Raw genomic sequence first — 23,180 nt, forward strand, 5'->3', positions numbered from 1 at the left:
TTTTTTTTTCTGAAGAGCTGGTTACTCAGTGAGTAATTTGGAGTAACCACGATGACACCACTGCCCGAGGAGGCGGTCCAGAATGCCGAATTGTTTAAAAATCCATATTCACTAAAACTGATGTGGTCAGGGCGTTAACAGTGTGCACCCATAATAATCAAAATTGGTATTTTATTATATTTTGCATCCTGAAAAAAATTTTTTTTTTTCTGAAGAGCTGGTTACTCAGTGAGTAATTTGGAGTAACCACGATGACACCACTGCCCGAGGAGGCGGTCCAGAATGCCGAATTGTTTAAAAATCCATATTCACTAAAACTGATGTGGTCAGGGCGTTAACAGTGTGCACCCAAAATAACCAAAATTGGTATTTTATAATATTTCGCTTCCTGAGGGGGCGGTCCAGAATGTCGAATTGTTTAAAAATCCATATTCACTAAAACTGATGTGGTCAGGGCGTTAACAGTGTGCACCCATAATAATCAAAATTGGTATTTTATTATATTTTGCATCCTGAAAAAAATTTTTTTTTTTTCTGAAGAGCTGGTTACTCAGTGAGTAATTTGGAGTAACCACGATGACACCACTGCCCGAGGGGGCGGTCCAGAATGCCGAATTGTTTAAAAATCCATATTCACTAAAACTGATGTGGTCAGGGCGTTAACAGTGTGCACCCAAAATAACCAAAATTTGTATTTTATTATATTTTGCATCCTGAAAAAAATTTTTTTTTTTTCTGAAAAGCTGGTTACTCAGTGAGTAATTTGGAGTAACCACGATGACACCACTGCCCGAGGAGGCGGTCCAGAATGCCGAATTGTTTAAAAATCCATATTCACTAAAACTGATGTGGTCAGGGCGTTAACAGTGTGCACCCAAAATAACCAAAATTGGTATTTTATAATATTTCGCTTCCTGAGGGGGCGGTCCAGAATGTCGAATTGTTTAAAAATCCATATTCACTAAAACTGATGTGGTCAGGGCGTTAACAGTGTGCACCCATAATAATCAAAATTGGTATTTTATTATATTTTGCATCCTGAAAAAAATTTTTTTTTTTTTTTCTGAAGAGCTGGTTACTCAGTGAGTAATTTGGAGTAACCACGATGACACCACTGCCCGAGGGGGCGGTCCAGAATGCCGAATTGTTTAAAAATCCATATTCACTAAAACTGATGTGGTCAGAGCGTTAACAGTGTGCACCCATAATAATCAAAATTGGTATTTTATTATATTTTGCATCCTGAAAAAAATTTTTTTTTTTTTTTTTTTCTGAAGAGCTGGTTACTCAGTGAGTAATTTGGAGTAACCACGATGACACCACTGCCCGAGGAGGCGGTCCAGAATGCCGAATTGTTTAAAAATCCATATTCACTAAAACTGATGTGGTCAGGGCGTTAACAGTGTGCACCCAAAATAACCAAAATTGGTATTTTATAATATTTCGCTTCCTGAGGGGGCGGTCCAGAATGTCGAATTGTTTAAAAATCCATATTCACTAAAACTGATGTGGTCAGGGCGTTAACAGTGTGCACCCATAATAATCAAAATTGGTATTTTATTATATTTTGCATCCTGAAAAAAATTTTTTTTTTTCTGAAGAGCTGGTTACTCAGTGAGTAATTTGGAGTAACCACGATGACACCACTGCCCAAGGGGGCGGTCCAGAATGCCGAATTGTTTAAAAATCCATATTCACTAAAACTGATGTGGTCAGGGCGTTAACAGTGTGCACCCAAAATAACCAAAATTGGCATTTTATAATATTTCGCTTCCTGAGGGGGCGGTCCAGAATGTCGAATTGTTTAAAAATCCATATTCACTAAAACTGATGTGGTCAGGGCGTTAACAGTGTGCACCCAAAATAACCAAAATTGGTATTTTATTATATTTTGCATCCTGAAAAAAAAAAAATTTTTTTTTTGAACTGAAGAGCTGGTTACTCAGTGAGTAATTTGGAGTAACCACGATGACACCACTGCCCGAGGAGGCGGTCCAGAATGCCGAATTGTTTAAAAATCCATATTCACTAAAACTGATGTGGTCAGGGCGTTAACAGTGTGCACCCAAAATAACCAAAATTGGTATTTTATAATATTTCGCTTCCTGAGGGGGCGGTCCAGAATGTCGAATTGTTTAAAAATCCATATTCACTAAAACTGATGTGGTCAGGGCGTTAACAGTGTGCACCCATAATAATCAAAATTGGTATTTTATTATATTTTGCATCCTGAAAAAAATTTTTTTTTTTTTTCTGAAGAGCTGGTTACTCAGTGAGTAATTTGGAGTAACCACGATGACACCACTGCCCGAGGGGGCGGTCCAGAATGCCGAATTGTTTAAAAATCCATATTCACTAAAACTGATGTGGTCAGGGCGTTAACAGTGTGCACCCATAATAATCAAAATTGGTATTTTATTATATTTTGCATCCTGAAAAAAAATTTTTTTTTTTTTCTGAAGAGCTGGTTACTCAGTGTGAGTAATTTGGAGTAACCACTGCCCGAGGGGGCGGTCCAGAATGCCGAATTGTTTAAAAATCCATATTCACTAAAACTGATGTGGTCAGGGCGTTAACAGTGTGCACCCAAAATAACCAAAATTGGCATTTTATAATATTTCGCTTCCTGAGGGGGCGGTCCAGAATGTCGAATTGTTTAAAAATCCATATTCACTAAAACTGATGTGGTCAGGGCGTTAACAGTGTGCACCCATAATAATCAAAATTGGTATTTTATTATATTTTGCATCCTGAAAAAAAATTTTTTTTTTTTTCTGAAGAGCTGGTTACTCAGTGAGTAATTTGGAGTAACCACGATGACACCACTGCCCGAGGAGGCGGTCCAGAATGCCGAATTGTTTAAAAATCCATATTCACTAAAACTGATGTGGTCAGGGCGTTAACAGTGTGCACCCAAAATAACCAAAATTGGTATTTTATAATATTTCGCTTCCTGAGGGGGCGGTCCAGAATGTCGAATTGTTTAAAAATCCATATTCACTAAAACTGATGTGGTCAGGGCGTTAACAGTGTGCACCCATAATAATCAAAATTGGTATTTTATTATATTTTGCATCCTGAAAAAAAAATTTTTTTTTTCTGAAGAGCTGGTTACTCAGTGAGTAATTTGGAGTAACCACGATGACACCACTGCCCGAGGGGGCGGTCCAGAATGCCGAATTGTTTAAAAATCCATATTCACTAAAACTGATGTGGTCAGGGCGTTAACAGTGTGCACCCATAATAATCAAAATTGGTATTTTATTATATTTTGCATCCTGAAAAAATTTTTTTTTTTTTTTTTCTGAAGAGCTGGTTACTCAGTGAGTAATTTGGAGTAACCACTGCCCGAGGGGGCGGTCCAGAATGCCGAATTGTTTAAAAATCCATATTCACTAAAACTGATGTGGTCAGGGCGTTAACAGTGTGCACCCAAAATAACCAAAATTGGTATTTTATAATATTTCGCTTCCTGAGGGGGCGGTCCAGAATGTCGAATTGTTTAAAAATCCATATTCACTAAAACTGATGTGGTCAGGGCGTTAACAGTGTGCACCCATAATAATCAAAATTGGTATTTTATTATATTTTGCATCCTGAAAAAAATTTTTTTTTTATTTTTTCTGAAGAGCTGGTTACTCAGTGAGTAATTTGGAGTAACCACTGCCCGAGGGGGCGGTCCAGAATGCCGAATTGTTTAAAAATCCATATTCACTAAAACTGATGTGGTCAGGGCGTTAACAGTGTGCACCCATAATAATCAAAATTGGTATTTTATTATATTTTGCATCCTGAAAAAAAATTTTTTTTTTTTTGAACTGAAGAGCTGGTTACTCAGTGAGTAATTTGGAGTAACCACGATGACACCGCTGCCCGAGGGGGCGGTCCAGAATGCCGAATTGTTTAAAAATCCATATTCACTAAAACTGATGTGGTCAGGGCGTTAACAGTGTGCACCCAAAATAACCAAAATTGGTATTTTATAATATTTCGCTTCCTGAGGGGGCGGTTCAGAATGTCGAATTGTTTAAAAATCCATATTCACTAAAACTGATGTGGTCAGGGCGTTAACAGTGTGCACCCAAAATAACCAAAATTGGTATTTTATAATATTTCGCTTCCTGAGGGGGCGGTCCAGAATGTCGAATTGTTTAAAAATCCATATTCACTAAAACTGATGTGGTCAGGGCGTTAACAGTGTGCACCCATAATAATCAAAATTGGTATTTTATTATATTTTGCATCCTGAAAAAAAATTTTTTTTTTTCTGAAGAGCTGGTTACTCAGTGAGTAATTTGGAGTAACCACGATGACACCACTGCCCGAGGGGGCGGTCCAGAATGCCGAATTGTTTAAAAATCCATATTCACTAAAACTGATGTGGTCAGGGCGTTAACAGTGTGCACCCATAATAATCAAAATTGGTATTTTATTATATTTTGCATCCTGAAAAATTTTTTTTTTTTTTCTGAAGAGCTGGTTACTCAGTGAGTAATTTGGAGTAACCACGATGACACCGCTGCCCGAGGGGGCGGTCCAGAATGCCGAATTGTTTAAAAATCCATATTCACTAAAACTGATGTGGTCAGGGCGTTAACAGTGTGCACCCAAAATAACCAAAATTGGTATTTTATAATATTTCGCTTCCTGAGGGGGCGGTTCAGAATGTCGAATTGTTTAAAAATCCATATTCACTAAAACTGATGTGGTCAGGGCGTTAACAGTGTGCACCCAAAATAACCAAAATTGGTATTTTATAATATTTCGCTTCCTGAGGGGGCGGTCCAGAATGTCGAATTGTTTAAAAATCCATATTCACTAAAACTGATGTGGTCAGGGCGTTAACAGTGTGCACCCATAATAATCAAAATTGGTATTTTATTATATTTTGCATCCTGAAAAATTTTTTTTTTTTTCTGAAGAGCTGGTTACTCAGTGAGTAATTTGGAGTAACCACGATGACACCACTGCCCGAGGGGGCGGTCCAGAATGCCGAATTGTTTAAAAATCCATATTCACTAAAACTGATGTGGTCAGGGCGTTAACAGTGTGCACCCATAATAATCAAAATTGGTATTTTATTATATTTTGCATCCTGAAAAAAAATTTTTTTTTTTTCTGAAGAGCTGGTTACTCAGTGTGAGTAATTTGGAGTAACCACTGCCCGAGGGGGCGGTCCAGAATGCCGAATTGTTTAAAAATCCATATTCACTAAAACTGATGTGGTCAGGGCGTTAACAGTGTGCACCCAAAATAACCAAAATTGGTATTTTATAATATTTCGCTTCCTGAGGGGGCGGTCCAGAATGTCGAATTGTTTAAAAATCCATATTCACTAAAACTGATGTGGTCAGGGCGTTAACAGTGTGCACCCATAATAATCAAAATTGGTATTTTATTATATTTTGCATCCTGAAAAATTTTTTTTTTTTTTTTTCTGAAGAGCTGGTTACTCAGTGAGTAATTTGGAGTAACCACGATGACACCACTGCCCGAGGGGGCGGTCCAGAATGCCGAATTGTTTAAAAATCCATATTCACTAAAACTGATGTGGTCAGGGCGTTAACAGTGTGCACCCATAATAATCAAAATTGGTATTTTATTATATTTTGCATCCTGAAAAATTTTTTTTTTTTTTCTGAAGAGCTGGTTACTCAGTGAGTAATTTGGAGTAACCACGATGACACCACTGCCCGAGGGGGCGGTCCAGAATGCCGAATTGTTTAAAAATCCATATTCACTAAAACTGATGTGGTCAGGGCGTTAACAGTGTGCACCCATAATAATCAAAATTGGTATTTTATTATATTTTGCATCCTGAAAAAAAATTTTTTTTTTTTCTGAAGAGCTGGTTACTCAGTGAGTAATTTGGAGTAACCACTGCCCGAGGGGGCGGTCCAGAATGCCGAATTGTTTAAAAATCCATATTCACTAAAACTGATGTGGTCAGGGCGTTAACAGTGTGCACCCAAAATAACCAAAATTGGTATTTTATAATATTTCGCTTCCTGAGGGGGCGGTCCAGAATGTCGAATTGTTTAAAAATCCATATTCACTAAAACTGATGTGGTCAGGGCGTTAACAGTGTGCACCCATAATAATCAAAATTGGTATTTTATTATATTTTGCATCCTGAAAAATTTTTTTTTTTTTTTTCTGAAGAGCTGGTTACTCAGTGAGTAATTTGGAGTAACCACGATGACACCGCTGCCCGAGGGGGCGGTCCAGAATGCCGAATTGTTTAAAAATCCATATTCACTAAAACTGATGTGGTCAGGGCGTTAACAGTGTGCACCCAAAATAACCAAAATTGGTATTTTATAATATTTCGCTTCCTGAGGGGGCGGTTCAGAATGTCGAATTGTTTAAAAATCCATATTCACTAAAACTGATGTGGTCAGGGCGTTAACAGTGTGCACCCAAAATAACCAAAATTGGTATTTTATAATATTTCGCTTCCTGAGGGGGCGGTCCAGAATGTCGAATTGTTTAAAAATCCATATTCACTAAAACTGATGTGGTCAGGGCGTTAACAGTGTGCACCCATAATAATCAAAATTGGTATTTTATTATATTTTGCATCCTGAAAAATTTTTTTTTTTTTCTGAAGAGCTGGTTACTCAGTGAGTAATTTGGAGTAACCACGATGACACCACTGCCCGAGGAGGCGGTCCAGAATGCCGAATTGTTTAAAAATCCATATTCACTAAAACTGATGTGGTCAGGGCGTTAACAGTGTGCACCCAAAATAACCAAAATTGGTATTTTATAATATTTCGCTTCCTGAGGGGGCGGTCCAGAATGTCGAATTGTTTAAAAATCCATATTCACTAAAACTGATGTGGTCAGGGCGTTAACAGTGTGCACCCATAATAATCAAAATTGGTATTTTATTATATTTTGCATCCTGAAAAAAAATTTTTTTTTTTTTTTCTGAAGAGCTGTTTACTCAGTGAGTAATTTGGAGTAACCACGATGACACCACTGCCCGAGGGGGCGGTCCAGAATGCCGAATTGTTTAAAAATCCATATTCACTAAAACTGATGTGGTCAGGGCGTTAACAGTGTGCACCCATAATAATCAAAATTGGTATTTTATTATATTTTGCATCCTGAAAAAAAATTTTTTTTTTTTTCTGAAGAGCTGGTTACTCAGTGAGTAATTTGGAGTAACCACTGCCCGAGGGGGCGGTCCAGAATGCCGAATTGTTTAAAAATCCATATTCACTAAAACTGATGTGGTCAGGGCGTTAACAGTGTGCACCCAAAATAACCAAAATTGGCATTTTATAATATTTCGCTTCCTGAGGGGGCGGTCCAGAATGTCGAATTGTTTAAAAATCCATATTCACTAAAACTGATGTGGTCAGGGCGTTAACAGTGTGCACCCAAAATAACCAAAATTGGCATTTTATAATATTTCGCTTCCTGAGGGGGCGGTTCAGAATGTCGAATTGTTTAAAAATCCATATTCACTAAGACTGATGTGGTCAGGGCGTTAACAGTGTGCACCCAAAATAACCAAAATTGGTATTTTATTATATTTTGCATCCTGAAAAAAAATTTTTTTTTTTTTCTGAAGAGCTGGTTACTCAGTGAGTAATTTGGAGTAACCACGATGACACCACTGCCCGAGGAGGCGGTCCAGAATGCCGAATTGTTTAAAAATCCATATTCACTAAAACTGATGTGGTCAGGGCGTTAACAGTGTGCACCCAAAATAACCAAAATTGGTATTTTATAATATTTCGCTTCCTGAGGGGGCGGTCCAGAATGTCGAATTGTTTAAAAATCCATATTCACTAAAACTGATGTGGTCAGGGCGTTAACAGTGTGCACCCATAATAATCAAAATTGGTATTTTATTATATTTTGCATCCTGAAAAAAAAATTTTTTTTTTCTGAAGAGCTGGTTACTCAGTGAGTAATTTGGAGTAACCACGATGACACCACTGCCCGAGGGGGCGGTCCAGAATGCCGAATTGTTTAAAAATCCATATTCACTAAAACTGATGTGGTCAGGGCGTTAACAGTGTGCACCCAAAATAACCAAAATTGGTATTTTATTATATTTTGCATCCTGAAAAAAAATTTTTTTTTTTTCTGAAGAGCTGGTTACTCAGTGAGTAATTTGGAGTAACCACGATGACACCACTGCCCGAGGAGGCGGTCCAGAATGCCGAATTGTTTAAAAATCCATATTCACTAAAACTGATGTGGTCAGGGCGTTAACAGTGTGCACCCATAATAATCAAAATTGGTATTTTATTATATTTTGCATCCTGAAAAAATTTTTTTTTTTTTCTGAAGAGCTGGTTACTCAGTGAGTAATTTGGAGTAACCACGATGACACCACTGCCCGAGGAGGCGGTCCAGAATGCCGAATTGTTTAAAAATCCATATTCACTAAAACTGATGTGGTCAGGGCGTTAACAGTGTGCACCCAAAATAACCAAAATTGGTATTTTATAATATTTCGCTTCCTGAGGGGGCGGTCCAGAATGTCGAATTGTTTAAAAATCCATATTCACTAAAACTGATGTGGTCAGGGCGTTAACAGTGTGCACCCATAATAATCAAAATTGGTATTTTATTATATTTTGCATCCTGAAAAAAATTTTTTTTTTTTTCTGAAGAGCTGGTTACTCAGTGAGTAATTTGGAGTAACCACGATGACACCACTGCCCGAGGGGGCGGTCCAGAATGCCGAATTGTTTAAAAATCCATATTCACTAAAACTGATGTGGTCAGGGCGTTAACAGTGTGCACCCAAAATAACCAAAATTTGTATTTTATTATATTTTGCATCCTGAAAAAAAATTTTTTTTTTCTGAAAAGCTGGTTACTCAGTGAGTAATTTGGAGTAACCACGATGACACCACTGCCCGAGGAGGCGGTCCAGAATGCCGAATTGTTTAAAAATCCATATTCACTAAAACTGATGTGGTCAGGGCGTTAACAGTGTGCACCCAAAATAACCAAAATTGGTATTTTATAATATTTCGCTTCCTGAGGGGGCGGTCCAGAATGTCGAATTGTTTAAAAATCCATATTCACTAAAACTGATGTGGTCAGGGCGTTAACAGTGTGCACCCATAATAATCAAAATTGGTATTTTATTATATTTTGCATCCTGAAAAAAAAATTTTTTTTTTTCTGAAGAGCTGGTTACTCAGTGAGTAATTTGGAGTAACCACGATGACACCACTGCCCGAGGGGGCGGTCCAGAATGCCGAATTGTTTAAAAATCCATATTCACTAAAACTGATGTGGTCAGGGCGTTAACAGTGTGCACCCATAATAATCAAAATTGGTATTTTATTATATTTTGCATCCTGAAAAATTTTTTTTTTTTTTTTTTTCTGAAGAGCTGGTTACTCAGTGAGTAATTTGGAGTAACCACGATGACACCACTGCCCGAGGAGGCGGTCCAGAATGCCGAATTGTTTAAAAATCCATATTCACTAAAACTGATGTGGTCAGGGCGTTAACAGTGTGCACCCAAAATAACCAAAATTGGTATTTTATAATATTTCGCTTCCTGAGGGGGCGGTCCAGAATGTCGAATTGTTTAAAAATCCATATTCACTAAAACTGATGTGGTCAGGGCGTTAACAGTGTGCACCCATAATAATCAAAATTGGTATTTTATTATATTTTGCATCCTGAAAAAAAAAATTTTTTTTTTCTGAAGAGCTGGTTACTCAGTGAGTAATTTGGAGTAACCACGATGACACCACTGCCCGAGGAGGCGGTCCAGAATGCCGAATTGTTTAAAAATCCATATTCACTAAAACTGATGTGGTCAGGGCGTTAACAGTGTGCACCCAAAATAACCAAAATTGGTATTTTATAATATTTCGCTTCCTGAGGGGGCGGTCCAGAATGTCGAATTGTTTAAAAATCCATATTCACTAAAACTGATGTGGTCAGGGCGTTAACAGTGTGCACCCATAATAATCAAAATTGGTATTTTATTATATTTTGCATCCTGAAAAAAAATTTTTTTTTTTTCTGAAGAGCTGGTTACTCAGTGAGTAATTTGGAGTAACCACGATGACACCACTGCCCGAGGGGGCGGTCCAGAATGCCGAATTGTTTAAAAATCCATATTCACTAAAACTGATGTGGTCAGGGCGTTAACAGTGTGCACCCAAAATAACCAAAATTGGTATTTTATTATATTTTGCATCCTGAAAAAAATTTTTTTTTTTTTTCTGAAGAGCTGGTTACTCAGTGAGTAATTTGGAGTAACCACGATGACACCACTGCCCGAGGAGGCGGTCCAGAATGCCGAATTGTTTAAAAATCCATATTCACTAAAACTGATGTGGTCAGGGCGTTAACAGTGTGCACCCAAAATAACCAAAATTGGTATTTTATAATATTTCGCTTCCTGAGGGGGCGGTCCAGAATGTCGAATTGTTTAAAAATCCATATTCACTAAAACTGATGTGGTCAGGGCGTTAACAGTGTGCACCCATAATAATCAAAATTGGTATTTTATTATATTTTGCATCCTGAAAAAAAATTTTTTTTTTTTCTGAAGAGCTGGTTACTCAGTGAGTAATTTGGAGTAACCACGATGACACCACTGCCCGAGGAGGCGGTCCAGAATGCCGAATTGTTTAAAAATCCATATTCACTAAAACTGATGTGGTCAGGGCGTTAACAGTGTGCACCCAAAATAACCAAAATTGGTATTTTATAATATTTCGCTTCCTGAGGGGGCGGTCCAGAATGTCGAATTGTTTAAAAATCCATATTCACTAAAACTGATGTGGTCAGGGCGTTAACAGTGTGCACCCAAAATAACCAAAATTGGTATTTTATAATATTTCGCTTCCTGAGGGGGCGGTCCAGAATGTCGAATTGTTTAAAAATCCATATTCACTAAAACTGATGTGGTCAGGGCGTTAACAGTGTGCACCCATAATAATCAAAATTGGTATTTTATTATATTTTGCATCCTGAAAAAATTTTTTTTTTTTTCTGAAGAGCTGGTTACTCAGTGAGTAATTTGGAGTAACCACGATGACACCACTGCCCGAGGAGGCGGTCCAGAATGCCGAATTGTTTAAAAATCCATATTCACTAAAACTGATGTGGTCAGGGCGTTAACAGTGTGCACCCAAAATAACCAAAATTGGTATTTTATAATATTTCGCTTCCTGAGGGGGCGGTCCAGAATGTCGAATTGTTTAAAAATCCATATTCACTAAAACTGATGTGGTCAGGGCGTTAACAGTGTGCACCCATAATAATCAAAATTGGTATTTTATTATATTTTGCATCCTGAAAAAAATTTTTTTTTTTTTCTGAAGAGCTGGTTACTCAGTGAGTAATTTGGAGTAACCACGATGACACCACTGCCCGAGGAGGCGGTCCAGAATGCCGAATTGTTTAAAAATCCATATTCACTAAAACTGATGTGGTCAGGGCGTTAACAGTGTGCACCCATAATAATCAAAATTGGTATTTTATTATATTTTGCATCCTGAAAAAAAATTTTTTTTTTTTTTCTGAAGAGCTGGTTACTCAGTGAGTAATTTGGAGTAACCACTGCCCGAGGGGGCGGTCCAGAATGCCGAATTGTTTAAAAATCCATATTCACTAAAACTGATGTGGTCAGGGCGTTAACAGTGTGCACCCAAAATAACCAAAATTGGCATTTTATAATATTTCGCTTCCTGAGGGGGCGGTCCAGAATGTCGAATTGTTTAAAAATCCATATTCACTAAAACTGATGTGGTCAGGGCGTTAACAGTGTGCACCCAAAATAACCAAAATTGGCATTTTATAATATTTCGCTTCCTGAGGGGGCGGTTCAGAATGTCGAATTGTTTAAAAATCCATATTCACTAAAACTGATGTGGTCAGGGCGTTAACAGTGTGCACCCAAAATAACCAAAATTGGTATTTTATTATATTTTGCATCCTGAAAAAAAATTTTTTTTTTTTTGAACTGAAGAGCTGGTTACTCAGTGAGTAATTTGGAGTAACCACGATGACACCACTGCCCCGCACCTGTCTGCATACGACCAAAGTTTCCACCGGGGTTGGTTACCCGATTTCCCCTAAGGTTGCTCGTATCTTGACCGGTTCCAACTAGGGTGGTAGGGATCGGATTTACATGGCAGAGAGTTGAGGGACCTTTGCCAGCCTTTGCCGTGCCTTCAGATCCGTAAAACATAATATGGTTCCATGTAAATGTGAAGCACTATCAAAATTAAACAAATCTGTTCTTCAGAGAAATGCCGAAAACTAACTGGACCGAACGTGGCACCTCTTCTAGCATTTTTACTGTTGAGAAAATTAGAAATGTAATTGTTCTTGAAAATGCTGGAAAGAGTTGATTGATTGATTTTCAATTGGCCAATTAAGTCGTTGTTTGCCAATCATCGGAGTCATTAAAATGTGGCCGCTTGTCTCGCTTCCTGAGGGGGCGGTTCAGAATGTCGAATTGTTTAAAAATCCATATTCACTAAAACTGATGTGGTCAGGGCGTTAACAGTGTGCACCCAAAATAACCAAAATTGGTATTTTATTATATTTTGCATCCTGAAAAAAATTTTTTTTTTTTCTGAAGAGCTGGTTACTCAGTGAGTAATTTGGAGTAACCACGATGACACCACTGCCCGAGGAGGCGGTCCAGAATGCCGAATTGTTTAAAAATCCATATTCACTAAAACTGATGTGGTCAGGGCGTTAACAGTGTGCACCCAAAATAACCAAAATTGGTATTTTATAATATTTCGCTTCCTGAGGGGGCGGTCCAGAATGCCGAATTGTTTAAAAATCCATATTCACTAAAACTGATGTGGTCAGGGCGTTAACAGTGTGCACCCAAAATAACCCAAATTGGTATTTTATAATATTTCGCTTCCTGAGGGGGCGGTCCAGAATGTCGAATTGTTTAAAAATCCATATTCACTAAAACTGATGTGGTCAGGGCGTTAACAGTGTGCACCCATAATAATCAAAATTGGTATTTTATTATATTTTGCATCCTGAAAAAAAATTTTTTTTTTCTGAAGAGCTGGTTACTCAGTGAGTAATTTGGAGTAACCACGATGACACCACTGCCCGAGGGGGCGGTCCAGAATGCCGAATTGTTTAAAAATCCATATTCACTAAAACTGATGTGGTCAGGGCGTTAACAGTGTGCACCCATAATAATCAAAATTGGTATTTTATTATATTTTGCATCCTGAAAAAAAATTTTTTTTTTTCTGAAGAGCTGGTTACTCAGTGAGTAATTTGGAGTAACCACGATGACACCACTGCCCGAGGAGGCGGTCCAGAATGCCGAATTGTTTAAAAATCCATATTCACTAAAACTGATGTGGTCAGGGCGTTAACAGTGTGCACCCAAAATAACCAAAATTGGTATTTTATAATATTTCGCTTCCTGAGGGGGCGGTCCAGAATGTCGAATTGTTTAAAAATCCATATTCACTAAAACTGATGTGGTCAGGGCGTTAACAGTGTGCACCCATAATAATCAAAATTGGTATTTTATTATATTTTGCATCCTGAAAAAAAATTTTTTTTTTTTCTGAAGAGCTGGTTACTCAGTGAGTAATTTGGAGTAACCACGATGACACCACTGCTATGGAATATTATAAGAAAATTTTGTTGATGATGCTCATTATAAAAACAACTATATGTGGGCTTCGTGCGACTTGGGTATTTTATATTGTACATTACTTATTATTAGAGATCGTTCAGTCTATAGAATCTCTAGTTGGTGATGGGGTAGTTTCATAAAATCAGGCACATAAGCACAAGTTCCTTAAACACGCAGTTTACGGATATATCTTTCTACGAATATATGTTTAGGGGTCATCCCCAAGGTCTGTGACTACATAAAACTTTCCAGCAGGAAACTAATGTGTCATCCATTACACTCTGTCACCGTGTGGCCATAAATCTTTCAAGCGGTCGTTTAATCTTTAATGTTTTGATTTACAGTGTGCTTAAAGTGGTTACGTGTGGACACTAGCCTGGTACACGGTTTATATGGGAAAATATAAAAAATGGAAAAACTCCAACTCCTGTATACCTTTTGAGCTCCATTTTGGTCCCATATTAACTGTGCAAAATTTCAGATTGATCGAAGAAACAATATTTTAGCGCCCGCCATTCTTAGTATGGGGAAAATTTGCTTCTTCAAAGAAAAATCGCTTGAGGTTACCCATTGATCCCTAAAAATAAGTTGTTGAATGATTTCTGTAGATAACTTCACGAGGAATCAGACCTCCGAAGACCGCAAAGCGATGCGACATTCGTGGGAAAAGTTATTAAGCCTTACCCGATCGATGAAATGACGAGATTTTATTATTTATTGTTATTCCTTACATGTTAAACAGCGTTGGCATGCCATTCGGTTTTCAGTTAATAACTTTTTCCACATGCCTTAGATCGCTTTGCGGTCTTCAGAGGGTTTGTTCGTCGTAAAATTTCCAACAGAAACCATTCATTGATATATTTTTAGGGGTTGCCCGTGCTGATTTATTTTTGAAAATGCAATTTTCCCCATAGTAAATCGTATGAAAACTTAAAACGGCTGGCGCTAAAATATAGTTTCTCCGAACGAGCTGAAATTTTGCACAGTTGATATGGGGCCAAAATGGAACTCAAAAAGTGTGCAGGAGTAAAATGTCTTTTTGTATCCCACGCTAGTGGACAACCTTCATTTTCGTTCAACTCGTTTTACGTGATTTTTTTAAAATAAATGACATGTTTTTTTCTTGTTTTCGCGTTATTTTAAATGTAAATTGAGGTTTTTTTTTTCTCGGATCGCCAATTTTTTTTCACGCGTCACGGGGTCGAATTTAAGTAATGTTGCCTAACTGGAATTCAATTACATTCAGATTAGTTGGAAAACTACTTAAAGGTGAAGTTTATGTGGATTACGGGAAAGGAGTGGTGGAAAGTACACGATTTCAGGGGAATTCCAGCGAACTCAGGTAGTTTCAAGGGTGTTCCAGTGGATTTTGAAAGTTTCGGGGGCGTTCCAGAGCGTTTCAGGGGAGTTTTAGGGGTGTTACAGGAGTCTCAGGGAGTTTCAAGAGCGCTCTGGAGAGTTTAATGGGGTGTTTAGGGCGTTTCATGGGTGTACATGGGGCTTTCATTGGGTTGAAGGGGAATTCCAGAGCATTTCAAGAGGTTTGAGTGGCTTACACTGGCGTTGCGGGGGTGTTCCAGGTTTCAAGAGGTTTCAAAGACGTTCCAGAGGGTTTCAAAAGCGTTCCAGTGGCGTTACAGGGGGTTTAAGAGGTGTTCTATGGGGCTTTAAGAGATTTTGGTGAAGTTTTAGGGGTTCAGACGTGTGAATATTACGCAGCTCACTATAACAATCCGTTTCCGACATTCTTAGCAAACTGCAGTAGAATCACTTGGCATGATACGGGACCTCGCAATACAAACGACTGGCTCCGCCAAAGCTCCACTCCTCAATGAGGCAGCAACACACTCACTGTCTCGTCATGATGATTGCCGTCACCGATGCTTACTAGGGGAAGGACACGCAAGGGGAATATCAGTTGATAGAGGGGTTCCTGTTGGTTTCAGAAGTGTTTCGATGTGTTTCAGGGGGTTTCAGTGATTATCAGTAGCTTACATGAGCACTTCGAAACCCCCGGGTTTCATGGCGTTCCTGAGCGATTAAAGGGTATTAAGGGGTTTCGGAGGCATTCCAGGGGTTAACAGGGGAATTCCATGGGGGTTTCAGGAGGTATTAGGGACGTTTCAGGGGGATCCTGAAAGATTCCAGAGAGTTTCCAGACTTGACACTGCTCTGGAACTTTTAAAACGTCTTAAAACGCCTTGGTACGCCTTTCAACCCAACTGAAACCTCCTTGGAAGTTTCCAGGAACCTACACAATTCTCCCTAAATCACATGAAGTTCCTTAAAACCACTCTGAAACATCTTGAAATGTCTTGGAACGCCATGAAACTCCTCTTAAAACCTTCTGCAACTTCCTCAAAAGCCCTCTAAATCCTGACCAAGGATGTTTTGACTCACACGGCAATCGTTTAACTCATTTGAATTTAACTCAATGCAGAATCAGATAATCTGACAGTATAGACCCGGATATCAGGCGGACAAAAATCAGAAAAGTGACTTTCTCCAATGCTTGTTCTGAAATTTTCTATCATTCACACTTAAAAATTCTGAAATTTGCACCAGACAGAAACATCAAAGAACGTAAACATTTTCAAGACTGAATCACAAATTGGACTCAATTTTACGCGCATCATGTAAGTCCTGTTTGGTTGCGTTAGATGTTAGAAATATTTTCGTATATCCACTTCACCAGAAACGTAGAATCAGTATCATATTCATCTACCTCCTTCTAACTCGGTGAACAAGCCGAGAGGTAAGAGACGTGACTCACAATCAGCTGATCCTGAGTTCGAATCCAGGCATGTCAATATTTTACTTTTATATGTTTTATCTATCAGATCAGTTCTAGCGATTGCTTGACGCTAAGAAAGTATAAGTCCTGGAAGACGTAAATTTACATGTTTTGACCTCTAAATTTGTGTCTTTGAAGACGCTCATATATATCAGGTTCAGGACACCTAAAATTACATGATTTTTTCTAGGTGTGTTAATAAACATATAAACTAAGAGAAATCCAGAATTTCAAGTTTCTAGCTAATGTTGTTACAAAGATATTGTGTATCAAAGTTGAGTAAAGCTAAAAAATACGATTTTCGCAGAAAAACAATACATAATTTCAAATCGATATTTTCTAATTAATATCATCATTATCTCTTGGTTTCGATACATCATTGGTAAGATATAGTTGGCAATAGTTTAACAACTGCATGAAAAGCGATAAAAGAAGAAGAAAAAAAATTGAAAAAGGCATGAAATTCAAATTTTTTTAAGCGGCATCTGTTTATTCCCAAACATTCCCAGGCCCAAAATCAATTTATGGTCAAGCTTTAGGTCTACACTAACGATTTCCACTGCTGCGGTGAATTGCGGTCTTGTGAGATTCAGCGTTTTTTCGCATGGGAACGCCGGGGCGCGCCCTTTGAGATTAAACGACGTTTCTCAAATATTTTAAGCAAATTCCTTTGAATCTCATTTTCGAAAGATAGATTTGATCATTCTAAGAACAGAAAATAAAAAAAAATAAAACAAATCCAAACTTTTCATATATTATCAGTTATTTGACGATACATATTAAAACCAATCAGCTACAGAATACTAACAAATCCTCGAAAATATGACGAAAATATTTTTGTCCGCCTGCTTGTATGGGAATCCCCCATAGTGCAGGGCTGGTAAAAGGTCTATTTTTTGATCATTTTTTATCAAAATTTACTAAAGAAATACATGTACTATTTTTTATTTTCAACCATGAAAGTTTTATCTGATAGTTCTATGCATAAGCGCCATTTCTAAAAAAAAAGATTTAATATATATTTTTTTTTGCGAATTTTAATGAAAAAGGGCCATTTTTCAAAAAATGCTCTGGGGGAGCCTCTGAGCGATTTTTTAGAAAATCAAAATGTTCTACAAAATGCTTCAAATATGTGTATATTTCATTTAAGAGTTGAGCATCTTGACTTTTCGAACATCGATTTTTATTTGGACAGCCTGAGCCTACTATCTATACATCAAGAGAACGCTCCCGAGGTTGGAAAGAATAACTTGTGACGTACATTTTTTATTCAGTCTTGTTTTCGTGAAGATGATCGGAGTTATAAATTACGTACTCTCCAATTAAAAAAATATACTACGAAACGAGGACATCACACCAAGAGAAGAAGAAGAGTGTCCACCAGCAAATAAAAAACGATCATATTAACTGAGAGATTCGACCGTAAAAGGATTTATCCTAAAACTTGTGGCCACCCAGTCGAAAATATCACCACTCTGAGCTCTAAGTATGTTAATGGCATCACACTTAAATGTTTCTGATAGATCCATCAAAAACATCAGAAAGGAAGAAAACGAAATCGCGAAAAGAGTATTAATGTTTGATACTCGGAGGGATTCCCCAACAACCGACCGAGTCCAGTCGGTTGCCAAACCGGTATGACTATATGTGCTCAGTTAGCTCCAGGCTTGAGCCATCTATGAGCTAATTATTACTGGAAGCAATTCACTTGCTGATGCCGGGTTCATAAACAACGAGCTGTAAAGAGCATGGCTCTCCAAAATAAGCGGTTACTTATCAGCGGTTTAGTTGCTGGTTTAGTTTCATTGGCCATAATTGTAAAACAATAATCTGGAAAAATGTTAATTCTAAATAGTTGGAAGTAAAAGCATCAAAAATTTCAGATTGCTGTTGTTGTCATCGTTTGGTTTTGCTCTGGTGTGTGAGTCATCGCATGCTAAAACGATAACACCGCGGTGTTTGAACCGCTTAAACTGGTTAGGGGCTGTTCCATAAACCACGTAGACCAAAATTTGGCCATCCCAGACCCCCCCTCCCCCCTCGTAGACTTTTAACCATACAAAAATTTAAAAATTTGTATGGAGCGTGGACTTTGGCCAGACCCCCCCCCCCCCCGCTCCCCCCAAAAAGTCTACGTGGTTTATGAACGGCCCCTTAAGAGGATTCTTTCGAGCCTGGAGATCGATGTCAGAAGAGGATGACTGGCAAATTTAGCTGCGATCAACGGGAATGCAAAGTATGTTTCTTATTTCAATTGATACAGCTTTGAGTATGCATAATAAATATGGTAGAAACTTGCAGAAAATTAGTACAATAAAACCACAGTTTACGTTCACTTCAATTGCACCAAACTCGGGAAAGTTTACGGAGTTTTTTAGAAAAATATCATGACATTTTTTATTTTCCACCATTTTCTATGCAAATTTCCATCCGTAAGTATTACCAATCTTATGTGCTGATAAGTTATGGAAAGTTAATCATGTCGCCGATAAACATTTTTCACTAGGGATAGTGAAATAAACAAATATCAAAATGTCATTTTTATGACATTTTCCATCACTGTCCTAGAGATTCCACGATAGGTTTGAATAGAATTTGAAAACCAATTCCACAAGAACTTTTACCTGGACGCCAATTAAAATAAAATAAATAAATTAAAAAACAAATGATTATAATAATAGTTTAAGAAGTCACATAAAAATTGTACTTAATACGCTGTATTAACTCAGCGGTACAGTAGCGTTTTATATTTATATCAGCAAGCCTATTAACTTACCAATGTTGAGTAGAATAAAGTGTGCTAACGATTTAATCTATTTTTAGGATTTTTGCTCGTACTTTCGCCAGTATTGTGCCTAACACCTGCTCAATCACACAATACTATTATCCAGCAAAGATATTGTCAGCCGTCGAGCAGAAATGGTAAGAACTCACATTTTAATACTTTTGATTACCTAGATGGAGTTGATGGTCATTACCCTTAATTTTCCAGTACTAAGTGCAACGGATGCGTTTCGACCGTTATGTGGAGAATTACAAATGATTGCATGCTGTAATAAAGTGGCAAACCTGATTACGAGCAATCCAAATTTGTATCTCTGCGCTTCGAATTCAAAAGGTTATACTTTAACCAACAATTGTATACTACCATCTGCCAATGTAGAGTCCAGTATTGTGTTCAGAGATGATCAATACGATACCTCAAATGCCTATTATCCGCAGCAGAAAACGTCGAGTACTCCTAGATCCGAGTACCGTCCTGTGCAATATCAGACCCGAGTGCAACAGGTATCTGCGCCTACGCCAACTAATGCCCAACCTGCATATCAGACCCTAAGTGCACAACCAGTACAACCGGTACAAACGGGGACATTCCAGTTCAACTTTGGCAATCCTCAAGATGCCCTTCAAGTACCAATCGCTCAGCCAGGATCATCCCAGAACATTAATGGATTCAGTCAACCAACTAAGCTGATGCAAAGACCTTCCAACAACGGTCCAGTTTCTCAGTACAACGTCAACGGCAATGCCGACGATGACGATTACGATGACGACAGAGTGGTTGTTGAGACCGGTACCCCAGGATATCAAGCGATGGAGTTTGCGTTGAATCTTTTCAAGGTGTGGTGTTGATTCTTACTCATTTGATTATCATTATTTAATCATTTTGTTTTATTTTTGTAGAATTTGGATCGACCAGCAAATGGAGATTCCGTCTTAAGCCCCTTGCTGCCCCAGTTGTTGTTATCGAATTTGGTTGACTACGCTAGCCCAGCAGCTAAAGCACAACTTAAAAAGACCATCATATTGCACCCGAACCAGCTGGCTTCCTTAGCCGGCAAACTGGACAAGATTTCAAAGTCAACAGTGAATACCATTGAAACAGCTTCTGCCAACTTTGTCGGCGAAGACGTGCAGCTGAACAAGACTTACGCCACCGACGCCGGACTACGGAATGTAGAAGTAAGGCGAGTAGATTTCAATCAGCCGTATCTTGCTGCTCGTAATGCCAATAACTGGGTTTCTGGAAAAACTCACAACTTGATCAACGAGATTCTAAATCCTAGTGAGTAACGTCGATATAACCTGTAACAGTATGCATTCTACAGAGTCCATCTTCTTTTAGGTGCCATCAGCCCATACACTCGTCTTCTGCTGGCAAACACAATCTACTTCAAGGGCATGTGGAAGTATACGTTTATCGAATCGAATCCAGGAAAGTTTGAGTCCTCACCAAACAATCCCCGACAGCTCAACAAAATGTTCCAGCTGAACAAACTGCGATACGGTGAACTGAGTTTCCCCGATGGTAACGGGCTTCGTTGGGTAGAGCTACCCTACGAGGGCAACAGTTTAGCCATGTTGGTGTTCCTACCCAAAGTACGACATCAGCTGGAAGCATCAGTTCGTCAGCTGAAGCCCTACGATTTGGCCAAAGTGATGGCTGACCTGCACAGCAGTTACATCAACACCAAGGTGCATCTGCATATGCCCAAGTTCACGCTAACCGACTCGATATCGTTGATCCCGGCTTTGAAGCGAATGGGACTGCACTCGATCTTCCAGGATCCGGACGCACTCCCATACATTACCAACGAATCCACAATGGTGTCCGATGTTACGCAGCGATCGTTCATGAGTGTGGATGAATTCGGCACCAAGGCTACCTCGGTGGCTTCACTGTCGATTGTCACGCTCAGTATAACACCCCAGTTCAGGGACGTGAAGTTTGATGTGGATCAGCCATTTTTGACGATGATCGTCGACAAGCAGGAGCGCTATCCGTTCTTCATTGCGCAGATTAATGATCCAAGGGAGTAAAACCGACCAGTGTGTATCCTAGTTTAGTGTTAAAAGCTGACAAATATAAACGCAATTTAACTTCATTGTCATTCTGCAGATAAAAGTCTGTAATTTCGCTAATAAAGAATACAAATTTCATAAATATATGATTGACGTTGGAGTAATTAATATGGGTTTAAAATAAGAATAAAGGGTACATATTTTAGGAGTAGACGGAGCACATATATCTTCACCAACACATCTTGCGTTCTAGTTGGATTGGACGTAAGTTTGCTGTAGATCGTTCGACCATACGACTTAGCTGGAAACAGTAACATCACAGACAAACAGACGTAACACACTTCACACATGCATGTTATGATGAATTTGTATTTAGTTTGATTTCCGCGATCCTTCCACTAGAGGCGCTACTGTTCGATCACTTTGGCGTTTGCTGGTGTACACGATGCTGAATGATGCAAATGAAAATTACAGGTGATTTGTGTAGTAGTGTGCTTGTTAAGGAAATGTCAAATCGCAATCCATCATAGTGGTTTCGCAGCGCGGTGTCACGAACACTAATGCAAATCTACTGGTTGAAAATATGCCCATTTGATTTTGCTGGGTACAGCTGATCTTTGTTTACTATTTTCCACCAGTAACTCAAGTGGTGTTCGTGTAATGCAGCGTGTTCGTACACGCAACACTACTAAAAGCAGAAACCACTATGGTCGACAGTGTCTCGCGCGGTTCTACCAATAGACGAGTGCACCCAATGAGAGTATATTACAGGTGGGGAAGAAGAAGAGATGGCTATGTATTAGTAAGGAAAGAAAAATGTAAACATAGTGACGTCACTATTTGACACGCGTTCTTATGGGAGCTCGCTTTGCTTGTAGTAGTGACATGTTTTGTACCAGACACGGATCTCACGCACACGAAGTATCTTCTTCCTCACCTCTATTAGACTCTCATTGGAGTGCACCGATGAACTGAATTCATCGCGGTTCGAGAACTTTGACACTACAGCGGGGTCGTTCCCAATCAAAATTTTTCAATTCTGATTGGAAATCTTTCACTTCTGATTGGAAGCGACCCCGATCTAGTGTCAAAATTCTCGGACCGCGATGAATTCAGTTCATCGGTGCACTCGTCTATTATTATAATAGGTGGCAGAGTGTTCATGAAAAAGACATCGAGCAAAATTGTTGATGAATTTCCTCTATAAGCGTTTCGCCTGTTGTTTGTGCCACAAACTTTGTGGTAACATATTGCTGACTGCACCCCAAATTGGGTTTTTAAATTCAGAAAAATATATCGAATTTTTGATTTTATACAAAAGAGCACCTTTTTCTGAGCCACTTTGATTTTTTTCAGATTTTTAGGACTTTATTTTGGTACTTAAAATCAATTTCAAACAGATTTTTTGAAATCACCTTTTGACAGCTGGGTAACTGTTTGACAGCTCCACCCAGTACAAAATGCGACGAGGGGTGATTCGACAAATCGCTCCCATACAAACTTCAAATTGATTTTTTAATACGTTCCCGGGCACCAAAATTCATGAAAATTTGGATTTCGGCTCAGTTTCGCCTGCAGATTCAGAATACGGAATTATCTCAACACCGTTAAAGAAGCCAATTGGACTGACACAATAGTGTACACACACCTTCAAAGTGTGATCGAATTGAGGTCTTCGGTGCACTTATTTCTTGTAAATGGAGGAATAAGTGCCCCGAAGACGTCGAGACGATCCGAGGAAAATGTGCACTTTTATCACACTTTTTAGGCGTACCATAAAAAGTGTGATAGTCCAATTTGGGATGTAGTCTGCAATACTATATTCGATCATAAAAATGTTCTTATATACCTACCTAGCTCTTTCCTTATAAGACAAACAAAAGTTTGCATTTGTAACTGAAATAGGGTATTGGTCCCCTTTTTAAGCATGTGGCTTCTATTTTCATCCAACGA

General features: G+C 38.6%; 1 protein-coding gene across 1 annotated transcript in view; it reads left to right on the forward strand.

The window, feature by feature from the left end:
- The window catches only part of LOC134284016 (glia-derived nexin-like), a 22,955-nt gene extending 1,582 nt beyond the window's left edge, over positions 1 to 21,373 (forward strand). The window contains exons 2-5 of the mRNA XM_062859753.1: positions 19,248 to 19,346; positions 19,417 to 20,045; positions 20,109 to 20,490; positions 20,551 to 21,373. Of these exons, the coding sequence (XP_062715737.1) occupies positions 19,248 to 19,346; positions 19,417 to 20,045; positions 20,109 to 20,490; positions 20,551 to 21,245 (1,805 nt within the window). The 3' untranslated portion in view covers positions 21,246 to 21,373. The remainder of the gene's footprint in view (positions 1 to 19,247; positions 19,347 to 19,416; positions 20,046 to 20,108; positions 20,491 to 20,550) is intronic.
- The last annotated feature ends 1,807 nt before the right edge of the window (positions 21,374 to 23,180 follow it).

The sequence above is a fragment of the Aedes albopictus genome, chromosome 3 (genome assembly GCF_035046485.1).
Source record: "Aedes albopictus strain Foshan chromosome 3, AalbF5, whole genome shotgun sequence".
NCBI lineage: Eukaryota > Metazoa > Arthropoda > Insecta > Diptera > Culicidae > Aedes > Aedes albopictus.